The 14,221-nt window shown below is 41.4% G+C and overlaps 1 protein-coding gene across 1 annotated transcript in view; it reads left to right on the forward strand.

Moving 5' to 3' along the window:
- The first annotated feature begins 6,334 nt into the window (after positions 1-6,334).
- The window catches only part of FBXO47 (F-box protein 47), a 29,363-nt gene continuing 21,476 nt past the window's right edge, over positions 6,335-14,221 (forward strand). Inside the window, exons 1-3 of the mRNA XM_032279256.1 lie at positions 6,335-6,508; positions 9,812-10,014; positions 10,486-10,656. Of these exons, the coding sequence (XP_032135147.1) occupies positions 9,834-10,014; positions 10,486-10,656 (352 nt within the window). The 5' untranslated portion in view covers positions 6,335-6,508; positions 9,812-9,833. The remainder of the gene's footprint in view (positions 6,509-9,811; positions 10,015-10,485; positions 10,657-14,221) is intronic.

Raw genomic sequence — 14,221 nt, forward strand, 5'->3', positions numbered from 1 at the left:
TAAAAGAAAAAAGGACTTAAACCTCCCTTCATCTTGCAGTGCAAAAATAACTACTGCTGACATATTAATAGTGCCATCATCCTTTCCAGTCTCTTACATACTTATATGTACAGTTCCCTCATAAAATTGTATAATATAGCACGTATGACTCGATATTTGACTTTTTAAGATAGTACTTTCCCAGACAAAATTTGACACGATCCAGATGTAATTACACAAACTGACTTCATGCCAGGATACTGGGGTGGAAAACCTTGGGAAAGACTTTTATCTCCTTGGGCCTCAGTGCCCTTGTCTGAAAAATGAGGAATTTTTTCCAACTCTAAAAACCATTCCTCTGCCAAAACATGTTTTTGGATAAAATCTTGTTGCCATGTTATATTCTTATGTGAGACAGCCCCAAGTGCCACATACTAAAAATACAAAAATTAGCTGGTCATGGTGGCATGCGCCTGTAATCCCAGCTACTCAGGAAGCTGAGGCAAAAGAATTGCTTCAACCCAGGATACGAAGGTTGCAGTAAGTCGAGATCACGCCACTGAACTCCAGCCTGGGCAACAGAGTGAGACTTGGTCTCAAAAACAAACAAAAAAGGAAAAACTTAGAAACAATCTAATGATGCAGAACCACTGAAACAAATTAGTATGATACATCTTTATACTGAAATGCTATGTGCTAGTAAAAATAAAAAATGATGATACATATTTATATTTCTGGGCTAGAAAAGAGCCTTTTAGAAAGGAAATATACTATAGTGTTATCAGCAGTTTCCTCCTGGTAGAAAGATTGATTTGGGGAGAACAGAGAGACTTGTGTGTATTTTTACATTTTTCTACAGTGAACACTGATTTCTTACGGGAATTTTTACAGTAATTTGCTTTTTTTTTTTTTTTCCAGAGAGAAACAGGGCCTCTCTCTGATGCCCAGGCTGGAGTGCAGTGGCTCATTCACAGCTAACTGCAACCTCAGACTCTTGGACTCAAGTGATCCTTCTGCCTCAGCCTCCCAAGTATCTGAGACTACAGGCATGTGCCACCATGCCCAGATAATTATTATTATTTTTTATTTTGTAGAGATAGAGTCTTGCCCTATTGCCCTGGCTGGTCTTGAACTCCTGGCCTCATACAATAATCGCACCTCAGCCTACCAAAGTGCTAGAGTTATAGATGTAAGCCACCGCGCCTGGCCTAAATTAATATTTTTATGAAAAAATCTAGCCGAGCGCAGTGGCTCATACCTGTAATCCCAGCACTTTAGGAGGCCAAGACAGATGGATCATTTGAGCTCAGGAGTTCAAGAACAGCCTGACCAACACAGTGAAACCCCATCTCTACTAAAAATACAAAAATTAGCTGGGTGTGGTGGCACATAACTGCAATCCCAGCTACTTGGGAGGCTGAAGCAGGAGAATCGCTTGGACCCTGGAGGCGAAGATTGCAGTGGGCCGGGATCACACCACCATACTTCAGCCCCGGCAACAGAGCACTATTCCACTCCCCTCACCCACCAAAAAATATATCGTTTTAGTGAAAGGAATCTTTGAAATCTCCTTTCCTGGAGGTTTTTTGTTTGTTTGTTTTTTGTTTTTTTGGGGTGTTCTTGAGACAGCCTCACTCTGTTGCCCAGGCTGGAGTGCAGTGGCATAATGTCAGCTCACCGCAACCTCTGCCTCCTGGGCTCAATGGATTCTCCTGCTTCAGCCTTCCAAGTAACTGGGACTACAGGTGCATGCCACTATGCCTAGCTAATTTTTGTACTCTTAGTAGAGTCAGTGTTTCACCATGTTGGCCAGGCTGTTCTCAAACTCCTGACCTCAAATGATCCGACTCCCTCAGCCTCCCAAAGCAGGGATTACAGGCATAAGCCACCACGCCTGGCGAAATTATTTTGACTTAATAAAACAAGCGTACAACTATTACTATATACATATATTTTTTTTCTTTTTTTTCTTTGAGATGGAGTTTTTGCTCTTGTTATCCAGGCTGGAGTGCAATGGCATGATCTCGGATCACCGCAACCTCCACCTCCCGAGTTCAAGTGATTCTCCTGCCTCAGCCTCCCGGGCAACATGGTGAAACCCAATATCTACTAAAAATACAAAAGTTAGCCAGGTATGGTGCCACATGCCTGTAATCCCAGCTACTCGGGAGGCTGAAGCAGGAGAATCACTTGAACCCAGGAGGTGGAGGTTGCAGTGAGAATGTGCAATTGCACTCCAGCCTGGGCAACAGAGCAAGACACCCTCTCAAAAAAATAAATAAATAAATAAATAATTAGGTACAGGGCCTTGGAAAGGGCCTGAGCAAGCAAAGAACCCTGAAGCTTAAGTTTCCATAGCCTTGTGGGAGAGCTATCTCTGTACCTGGTGTCCTTTTCTATGTGAAGAATACAAAAGAGATACAATGCATATCGAGGGGTTTACAGCATCACTTAGGTGAGAAGGCATGCTTATTCATGCAGGTGTGAATTTTTTTTTTTTGGTCTCTTTTTTTCTTTTTTGTGGAAAATGGGATCTCACTATATTGCCCAGGCAGGTCTCGAACTCCTGGGCTTGAGCTATCCTCCCAAATCTGCCTACCTAAGAGCTGAGATTATAGGCATGAGCCACCATGCCTGGCCAGGGTGTGAATCCTAAAGCAGATCCTGGAGAGAGATTTAGAAAGCAGGGAAGTCATTTTTGATGAGAGTTTCAGCACAAAGAGGTAGGGGCAAATCTGCTAAGGAGGAGATACCTCCTCCACCCCTGCTGGAGTCGCAGGTTTGTTTCCTTGGGAAGGAACAGATTAGATTATATTCAAGTTGGGTGCTCTGAGCATGAGCCATTGGAAGGCTAAAATGGTATTTATCCTGAGCTAACACTGGGCCTGGCAGAAAATAGGCATGGATTGAATTTAACAAATGGATGAATGACTAGGTGAGGATTAGATCATAGAGTACACTGATGAAATAGCAGAGAGATGTGAGTTTCAGGTGGCTGGCAAGGCAAAGTTACCATGGGTTCTTGAAATAGGAAATGGCAAGGTGGACCTGCAGTGCTTGTACCTAAATTGGATTGCCAAGTCCAGCAGACACCTGCAATTCTCATATAACAGACAGCTTGCTCAACTGGGTGGCATTCGTCACAGTGGGCTACTCATTCTTGAAGCACCCCTGTTTCAGGATTCTGTGACCCCATACTCTCCTGGTTTTCCCCAGCTCACTTTGCTAGCTGCTCCTTTTCAACCTCCTTTGAGATCTTGTCCTCCTTTTCCCAATGTCTGAGTGTTCTCTAATGCTTATAAGTATATTCTTCCAATCCTTAAACGTATACTGCCCGTCCAGACATTTTCCTCCAAAAGCACTCTGCTTTTTAAATTCATCTGCCTCCTTAACATGACATCTTCACTTGAATGCCTCAGAGAAATCTCAAATTCACCATTTGGAAAATTAATTCTCCGCTAGGATTCTCTTAATTCTCCATCTCAGCCCTTCATTGAGGTGAGAGGATTGCTAGAGGCCAGGAGTTCCAGGTCACAGTAAGCTGTGATTGCACCACTCTACTCCAGCCTGGGCAACAGAGTGAGACCTAGTTCCTCAAAAGAAAACAAAACAAAAACTAACAAAACTCCACTGGAAGAAAAACTCACTTGCCTATCTCAGTAAACGGGATTAACTTTCACCCATTTATTGAAGTCAGAAACCTGGGAATCATCCCTATCTCCTTCCTTCCCCTTCCTTCCACCTGTATCCAATCCATTGGGTAAATTCAGTTAATTCTACCATGAAAATATATCTCAAACTCATCCCTCAGAGCCACCATTCTAGTCCCGTAACATCCTAACAGATCTTACCCTCCACTCCTAGCCTCATTTATTCTCCACATAAAAGCCAGAGCAATCGTTCAATGATGTAAATCAGATCATTTCACTCACTGCTTAAAACTCTTTAAGGACTTCCCATGGCACTTTGAGTAAAATCTAAATTCTCACCACTCAGGATTCGTGTTTCATTCTGTGCATGTGGCCCACTGCCAAGGGGATGAGACTTGGTCAAGGACCTCTAATCAATGCTGGAGACAGGGTAAAAAAAGAATTGGCTGTGGTCGGGCACGGTGGCTCATGTCAGTAATCCCAATACTTTGGTAAGTCGAGGCAGATGGATCACCTGAGGTCAGGAGTTCGAGACCAGCCTGGCCAACATGGTGAAACCCCATCTCTATTTAAAAATACAAAAACTTAGCTGGGCGTGGTGGCAGGTGCCTGTAATCCCAGCTACTCTGGAGGCTGAGGCAGGAGAATCGCTTGAATCTGAAACGTGGCGGTTGCAATGAGCCAAGATCCCGCTACTGCACTCCAGCCTGGGCAACAGAATGAGACTCTGTCTAAAAAAAAAAAAAAAATTGGCTGGCTGCAAAAGGATACCAAGCCAGGGCCAGGCCTGGTGCCTCACACCTTTAATCGCAACACTTTGGGAGGCAGGCAGATCACATGAGCCCAGGGGTTTGAGACCAGCCTGGGCAACATAGCGATACCCCATCTCTGCTAAAAATACAAGGCTGGGCATGATGGTGCACACCTGTAGTCCCAGCTACTGGGTGTCTGAGAATGGCTTGAACCCAGTAGGCAAAGGCTGCAGTGAGCCAAGATCGACCCACTGTACTCCAGCCTGGGAGTCAGAGCAAGACTCTATCTAAAAAAACAACAAAAGGCCAGAAGTAGTGGCTCACACCTGTAATCCCAAGCATTCTGTGAGGACCGAGGTGGGCAGATCACCTGAAGTCAGGGAAAAAAGGATACAAAGACAAAACAGATGAATATTTGTGACTATATAAAATAACAGCATGCCAACTAGCCCTAAGTTTCAACCTTGTGTAGTTCCTTGTATATTTTGTGTTGGGTATAATGTAAAGTTGGTCTGCAAAAGTAGAATCTTTCCTCCATTCCCTCTTCCCTCAGCCCTTCTCCTGACTGTCTCCTTCTCCTCCATTAGTTCTCAAATTGTCACATCAGAGGGACCTTGAGAATCACTCCATCTAAAGTAGCTCTCCACCAACATACACACATTCCGTCATTCTGTCTTACTTCCTCGGTCTCGCTGCTCTCACCATCTGTACATGCTCTGTTTATTCTATCTTCCCCATTAGGCTAATAAACTCCATTAAAGAAGGAAACTTATCTGTCTTGTTCTCTGTTCCGTCCTTAGGGCCTACTCCTGTGCCTGGCCCAGAGCAGGCTTCAATAAATAGTTACAGAATGAATAAATAAATAAATAAATAAATAAGAATGTAATCTAGTCAGAAGGGCCTAGCTAGAAAGATTTGTCTTTTTTTTTTTATTCTTTTTTGAGACGGAGTTTCGCTCTTGTTACCCAGGCTGGAGTGCAATGGCGCGATCTCGGCTCACTGCAACCTCCGCCTCCTGGGTTCAGGCAATTCTCCTGCCTCAGCCTCCTGAGTAGCTGGGATTACAGGCACGCGCCACCATGCCCAGTTAATGTTTTGTATTTTTAGCAGAGACGGGGTTTCACCATGTTGACCAGGATGGTCTCGAATTCTTGACCTTGTGATGCACCCGCCTCGGACTCCCAAAGTGCTGGGATTACAGGCGTGAGCCACCGCGCCCGGCCGAAAGGTTTGTCTTAATTTCCTCTTGAGAGGCTGGAGACACACATACATCTTCCCTTGATTTCAGACAGATTTATTATTTATTTGTTTATTTAGAGACAGGGTGGGCCGGTCTCCCTATGTTGCCCAGGCTGGTCTAGAACTCCTGGATTCAAGGGATTCTCTGGCCTCGGCGTGGGATTACAGGCGTGAGCCACAACCCTCGCAAGACAGATTTAAAAAGGAGTGTCTGGAGGTTTTTTCCACCAAAAGGTTTGATGAAACCCTTTGTAACTTGCCCTACTGGGGTGAGTGGGGGTGGGATGGACTCAAAAGACGTCTCAAAACTAGGTGAACGGAAAGGCAGTGGGAGCAGAGACATGGCTCACCCGATTCAAGGTCTTGGGCTACACCCTCGCGTCCTCCACACCATAACGGCTCCAGCCCCTCCCTGTCCTCAGCTTGGAGCGAAAGGGTGGCTGAGGCCTCAGTTTGGACTCCAGGAACCTCGCCCTTGTTAATTATTTATGAGACGGGGTGGGGGGCACCATGGGAGCTGGCTCTCTTACTATTTATGAGGGAGGCGGGGCCTCCTTCCCGCAGGGGCTCCAGGGAAGGTCTACAATATTCATGAGGGAGGCGGGCACTACGAGAGCTGAGCCTTCTTGCTATTCATGAGGGGGCGGGGCCTCCTTCCCGCGGGGGCTCCTGGGAAGATTCTACAATATTCTAGAGTTCGCGAGGGCTCCTGGTGGGCGGAGCCTCAGCTCCGGAGCCTAAGGGAGTGTGACCCTCTCGCTTCCTGGCGGGAAGAACGTGAGGAGATAGTTTCTTTTCTAAACACTAAGAAATTTGAGGACGGTGGGGCAAAACGACTAACTCCCACTTTCCTGTGACTCTGTAGCTGGAAAACTGTCAAAATCTGTGGTAAAAGAGGTTTTTTTCCCTAGTACTTTATTGAGATAATTTCATCTTTCATGACTGAAGGGAGCAAACGATGTACCCCCTGGGGTTTGATTCTCCTGTTAGCCAGTTTCTTCTTTAGGCTTCCCTGTTTGCGGCTTTGGAGATGTTTGGGGGCAGCTGCCCCATAGATGGTGTGGGGCCCTTCCAAGGGTTTTATGTTAAAACAGAAATCCCTGTGAATTTATAGTTTTTATCTTAAAGGTGGGGAAGTTCATCCAGCTGAGCCCCTCAGAACCTTTCACGTGCGGTCAGAATTCGTGGGATGGAAGAGCGGGCATGAAACATATTTTATTATTACAATTTGGGGCTGTGATTCTTAATCTCTAGGGGGGTGAGCAGAAACCAGAAATAATTTATGATTATACCGTCAGAATGTTCACAAAAACGTGCTTTTTCCCTGCAAAACGTCCAGGTGTGAGGGAGGAAAATAAGGAACTATAAGTAGAGATTTGAGTTACAAAGGAATTTGGGTTCATCATTTTTCAATTTTTGTTTATTTATTTTGAGATGGAGTCTCGCTTTGTCGCCCAGGCTGGAGTGCAGTGGCACAATATCGGCTCACTGCAACCTCCGCCTTCAGGGTTCAAGTGATTCCCCTGCCTCAACCTCCCAAGTAGCTGGGATTACAGCTGTCTGCCACGATGCCCAGCTAATTTTTTGTATTAAGTAGAGTTGGGGTTGCATCATGTTGGCCAGGATGGTCTTGAACTCCGCACCTCAGGTGATCCACCCAGCTCGGCCTCCCAAAGTGCTGGGATTACAGACTCGAGCCACTACACCCAGCCTTATTTATATTTATTTTAAACATGTATATAGTTCATAATTGACACACCGAAGTTCCCACCTGGTGACAGTCTTTGAAGAGCCCCGGGCCCAAGTCCTACTTTTCACAGTCCTCAGGGAAAACAGGACAAAGCCAAGGCCAGATTTATGTTATTGTAATAAAAATGCTTTAAAACGCCTGCTGTGAAAAGTTAGAAACGACCTTATAGATTAAACAGATTAAGATTATTTTACTTGGCAGAATGATAAACAGTCATTAAAATATGATTACTTGTAGAAGGACATTTATTAGCATGGGAAGACAATTCTTGAAAAAAGCAGATTACAAAGTAGTATGAATAGTGATCCCCTTTTTGTTGTTAAAAAAGAGATATATGTATGTAAAAATCTGAAATGATATAAACCGAAGTGTTTATAAGTGAACTTAATTTTCTTCTTTTTGTTTAGCTTATTTTGTAAAGTTGTTGACAAGTTATTTGTGTAATTTTAATGATTATTTTAAAATATCTCCTAATTTAAATGTTCCCACGCCAAGTGCTGCGATATGGTTTCAAGGGAGGTTTAGAGTGTACTTTCCACTAAGCGCTAAATTTCTTTGTTGTGGTTTCAAATGTGTAACCAATTTTGAACTGATGTAAGTCGATATGTAACTTTTTAAGATGAATAAGTAACAATGTGACTTTAGCAATTTTATAGGAAAGGAGAAAATGTATTTTAGCCAGTTACATTTATATCTCGTTGATGAAAATGTCTTAGTTGTTACTTCAGAAACAAGGAGCCTTAGATTGGAGTTGTAATTATGTATATATACATATGTGTATATAGATACAAAAGACATTGTTTTCTGAATTAGGACAACAGAGTGACACAAAGTCACTGTGTAGTACATATGTTTAAATGATTAGTGTAAATAGTGATTTCAATAAGTTACATTTAATAAGTTTAGGAAATATTTGTCTTTGAAATCAAGTTGTGTAAGCCCTTTCTAAGATTCACCAGTGACTATTATTATTATTCTTTTGTTTGTTTTTGTTTAAGACAGAATCTCACTTTGTTGCTCATGCTGGAGTGCAATGAGCAACAATTTCAGCTTACCACAACCTCTGCCTCCCAGGTTCAAGCAATTCTCCTCCCTCAGCGTACCCAGTAGCTGGGATTACAGGTGCACACCACCATGCCCAGCTAACAGTTGTATTTTTAGTAGAGACGGTTTCACCATGTTGGTCAGGCTGGTCTTAAAGTCCTGACCTCAGGTGATCCACCCGCCTTGGCCTCCCAAAGTGCTGGGACTTAAGCCACTGCGCCCAGCCTAATTTTTGTATTTTTAGTAGAGATGGAGTTTCACCATGGTAGCCAGGCTGGTCTTGAACTCCTGACCTCAGGTGATCCACCCACCTCCACCTCCCAAAGTGCTGGGATCACAGGTGTGAGCCACCTTGGCCAGCCAGTGACTATTATTAACAGAATGGAGAATTGGGGGAAGAATTATTACTATTCATGTATTTATTCTAGTCCTATTAATTATGTAAGACTTGGCCAGGCCCAGTGGCTCATACCTATAATCCCAGCATTTTGGGAGGCTGAGGTGGAAGGATCACTTGAGACCAGGAGTTCAAGACCAGGTTGGGCAACATAGGCAGACACTCTCTACAAAAAAAAAATTTTTTCCACTTTATCTGGGCATGGTGGCTCTGTGCCTGTAGTCCCAGCTACTCCGGAGGCTGAAACAGGAGGATTGAGTGCAGGAGTTTTGAGGCTGCAGTGAGTTATCATCATGCCACTGCACTCCAGCCTGGGCAATAGAGCAAGACCTTGACTCAAAAGAAAGACTTTAATTCACTGCTTATTTGAGTATTATACAGCACACAATTGGTAGTAGTAATGCCACCTACTTTTTTGTGTTGGGCTTACAGATGTGAGCCACCACACCCAGCCTATATTCTTTTAAAAAGTTAAAGTATTAATGTAGCTTTAAAATTTCATAGTAATGTTTGTCTATTCCTTTAAAACTGAGTACTGACTTTTTTTGTTCGAAACAATAAAAAAGGAGATGAAAATAGAGACTTTATTTAAACTTTAGTTCTAACCAAGTAAGTGGTATCAGGCTTGGTAGCTCACACCTGTTATCCTAGCACTTTGGGAGGCCAAAGTGGGTGGATCACATGAGGTCAGGAGTTCGAGACCACCCTGGCCAACATGGCAAAACCTCGTCTCTACTAAAAATACAGAATTTGCTGGGTGTGGTGCACATGCCTGTAATCCCAGCTACTCACCTGTTGAACCCAGGAGGCAGAGGTTGCAGTGAGCCGAGATTGTACCATTGCACTCCAGCCTGGGCCACAAAAAACTTTTGAAAATATGGAGAAACAGCTATTGCATATCAAACTATCAATATCTTCATTTAAGGAAAAAAAAAAAAAAGCTCTTCCTTGCTTTAATTTCCTTTCTTCCCTGTCTCCTGTACTTTGTTTTTCTGTCCAGGATAAATTTTGAGACAAGAAGTATGGCATCCAGAATAAATACCAGTTTCACTTTGATTCCCAACCAGAAACACAGACGTAGTAATCGTCGAACCAGCTGTTACTCCAAGACCCTTGGCTCAGGCTTTCAACCCATATCAACATTTGGAAATTTTAAAGCCTTACCATTGGAAATATTCCAAATAATTTTAGAATATTTGTCAGGTGAGGTTTGGAAACTTACGAGTAGCCTACACAAGACACTAGAATATTTTAATTTTTCCCAAGAACCAGTTTGTCATCTTAGGCCATGCTAAAATGTTAATGACATTTATGTTTCGTTTGTTTATTTTCTAAAGTATTGTTATTGTCAGGTAAGGCGTACAATGAGAAAGCACAATGCTTAAATTATTTTTTTTAATCTTCCTTTGAACACAGCAATATTTAAAACTCTTGAAAGCATGCCTGTAATTATGACATAGTACCTTGATTGGTAAATCCAAACATGTTTCTAATTCATTGAGAACTGGATTTAAAACAATTTTAAGATTTTTCCCTTTTTTCCCACTGGGATGATGATGGTGATAGTGATGATTGAGTTAACTTATAAGTTAATAGACTGTGTTAATAGTGACATTCTTGCATTTAAGCCATTGATACCTACACATATATGTATCTATATATTTCTTTTGGTAGTGAAGGATATCAGCATGCTAAGCATGGTGTCTAAAGCAATCAGCCACCATATTGTTAATTATATATCAACCTCATCAGGAAGCAAAAGACTTTTACTACAGGACTTTCATAACCTTGAGCTGCCTGGCAGGAGACAAGACTCTGCTATGCTGGAGCACTACAGATCTCTAGGTAACTTACATAATGAGAATTGCAACAAGTAAAGAACTATGCTTAATAAAGAGAAATTTAGTATACAATTGTGTAAGGCCAGTAGGAAATTGAATTTTTCTAAAATGTTCCTGTTTCTCTGATGCTTTTACTCTTTAATGTGAGAACACTCCCTTAACCACATATTTTTAAAGGTCAGAAAATGCATTTTGATGTAAAGTGTCAGTTCTTTTGATTTCATATAGATACAACGTCATCTATGCTTAACTCTAGTGGCTTACCAGTTTAGGAAGTTAATGTATTTTCTATGCTTCACTTCCTGTGGATTGAATGAGTTTTATCTCTTTTCCCTTTCAATCATAATCTAGTCCTTAAAAATAGAAATTTAAGCACATTATTCTGGAAGATTATTTTTCCTCTTACCAGAAATTATGATTTTTTAAGTACATTTACTATTCAGTCATTATGCAATAATTAAACTGACCTTATCAAAGCAAAGTCTGTATAATCTTTCTTCCTTGATTTATAATCATTTATGTCTTTTACTCCATTCATTGATTTCATTGTCCCTAAGAGTGCTGATGTAAACTTCTAATTTTGACTTGACTAATAACACCAATTTCATTATGAAACCACTTTATAATTCATCAAAGCATGGCAATAAAGCCAAATATCAAGATGGTGTGATTTAAATAAAGGCATAATAGTAGGTTAAGTGAATACTGCCTTTTAGTAGCCCAAGGATGCTTAGATTTAAGATAATAAGAGTATGTGGATATCATCAAATACATCAAAATGTATTTGATGATTACCTGTGTATTTAATAAGACCAAATGAAAGAAAAGTATGTGATCTGATTACAATGTTGTTGGTTTCAGTATTTATTATTAAGTTTAATTAAGCCTGTAAAAATATGGAATCTACTTTCTCCTACTTCTCATTGTAAATATCATTTTTCAGCCAGCCACAGTGGCTCACGCCTGTAATCCTAGCACTTTGGGAGACCAAGGCAGGCAGATAGCCGGAGATCAGGAGTCTGAGACTAGCCTGGCCAACATGGTAAAACCCTGTCTCTACTAAAAATACAAAAATTAGCTGGGTGTGGTGGCGGGCACCTGTAATCCCAGCTACTCAGGAGGGTGAGGCAAGAGAATCCCAGGAACCCTAAGCCAAGGTTGCAATGAGCTGAGATAGTGCCACTGCACTGCAGCCTGGGTGATAGAGTAGGACTCCATCTCAAAAAAGAAAAAGGCTAGGAAAAAAAAGAAAAAGGCTAGCGCAGTGGCTCACACCTGTAATCCCAGCACTTTGGGAGGTTAAGGTGGGTGGATCACCTGAGGCCAGCAGTTTGAGACTAGCCTGGCCAACATGGTGAAACCCGGTCTCTACTAAAAATATAAAAATTAGCCAGGTGTGGTGATGGGCGCCTGTGATCGCAGCTACTCGAGAGGCTGAGGCAGGAGAAATTGCTTGAACCTGGAAGGCAGAGGTTGCAGTGAGCCCAAATCGTGCCATTGCATTGCACTCCAGTTGGGCGACAAGAGTGAAACTCCATCTCAAAAAAAGAAAAGAAAAAGAAAAGGAAAAATATTATCATCATTAATTGTAGAGAAAGTGGTACACTGTACTTGGATGATATATTAGAGCTTATACTTTGGTTTTGATCTGAAAGAAATTTTCTCCCTCATCAAGGCTCAATTGCTTAAACAAACTAACAAAAACAGTAAAAAGTACAAATATGTATAGATCTTAATAGCTAGCTTTTTAAAATGGTTTTATTCATGTAATGATTTCAACTTTCCATTTAATTTTGATGCAAACACTTGGTTTATGACTGATTCTTTAGGTAAATATTTGATATACTTACCATTTTCTCATGTCATTTTTACCCAATCTATTATTGTTTTCACTGTTTTTTTTTTTTTTTTTTTTTTTTTTGAGATGGGATCTTGCAGTGTTGTCCAGGCTGGCCCTGTACTCCTGGGCACAATCGATCCTCCTACCTCAGCCTTCTGAGTATCTGAAACTACAGGCATGTGTGACTGCATCCAGCTTATTTTCAGACATTAAAATAAGATTTGCAGAATCCTGTGCTTTGGGCCAGGTGCAGTGGCTTATGCCTGTGATCCCAGCACTTTGGGAAGCTGAGGTGGGAGGATCACTTGAGCCCAGGAGTTTAAACCAGCCTTTCCCAGGCATCAGAGAGGCATTCAAAAATAAATAAATAAATAAAATAAAACCAGCCTGGGCAATATAGGGAAACCCCCATCTACAAAAAATTAAACAATTATCTGGGCATGGCAGCACCACACACCTGTTGTCCCAGCTACTCAGGAGGCTGAGGTGGGAGGATTATTTGAGCAGGCTGCAGTGAGTCAATTGTGACATTGCACTCTGGCCTTGGCAACAGAGTGAGAACCTGTCTCATATATGTATATATAATATATATAATATTTATATTGTATATATAATATGTATAATATTTATATTGTGTGTGTGTGTGTATATATATATATATATATATATATGCTATGTTTTGAAGGTTTTTGTTGTTGTTGTTGTTTTTGAGACAGTCTAACTCTGTCGCCCAGACTGGAGTGCAGTGGCACAATCTCGATTCACTGCAACCTCTGCCTCCTGGGTTCAAGCGATTCTCATGCCTCAGCCTCTCCAGTACCTGGGATTATAGGCATGCACCACCATGCCTAGCTATTTTGTGTTATTAGTAGAGACAAGGTTTCACTATGTTGGCCAGGCTGGTCTCGAACTCCTGTCCTCAAGTGATCTTCTCTCCTCAGCCTCCCCAAATGCTGGGATTACAGGCATGTGCTGCCGTGCTCAGCCAATTATAAATTTTAATTTGCTTCTTCATATAAAACAGAGCAGATGGCCAGTGTGGAAAGCATGTTACATCTGATTCTATTTTCATGGGAAGAACTTTTTTTAAAAAGTTAGTCTCTAAAGGGTACAGCAGAGCACCTGTGGTTTTTGTTGTTGTTGTTGTTGTTGTTGTTGTTTTAAACAGCCAGTATTGGGTTTCATGGTAAGTTGTAATCCTTAAAAATAGGAGTTTTATATTAGGCAACCCGCATACCAAAATAAGGCTGGATGCAGTCACACATGCCTGTAGTCCCAGATACTCAGGAGGCTGAGGCAGGAGGATCAATTGTGCCCAAGAGTAGAATTCTAAGAATTAATGCCTAGAATGCTTTAGTTATGATATGCTGTGGAACTGGATACCAAAGTATGAAAGGGAAAGAACTGAGTTTAAAAACCAAACACTGAAAAATGTATTTTTTTTTCTTTCCCCTTAGTTGTCGTGTTTGAAAAATGTCTTTTTATATACAAATATAAAGAGGGTTTATGTTTAAAACTAAATTCTATTCATGTGTTACTCAAACATAGTAACTTCTAAAAATAAGTTAGACTCCTATAGATTCTTCAGAATTATATAAAGTAATTATAATCTTATGTTAAAAAGTATGGAGAAGATGAAAGCTGAAGAAAGTCATGAGGTTCAGGTATATATTTTCTACCATATATCTTATTTTTAGTTCGAGGACATTTGCCCTCATAGGAATGTTAA

This window comes from Sapajus apella, unplaced genomic scaffold, assembly GCF_009761245.1.
Source record: "Sapajus apella isolate SASKATOON/1434 unplaced genomic scaffold, GSC_monkey_1.0 scaffold12, whole genome shotgun sequence".
NCBI lineage: Eukaryota > Metazoa > Chordata > Mammalia > Primates > Cebidae > Sapajus > Sapajus apella.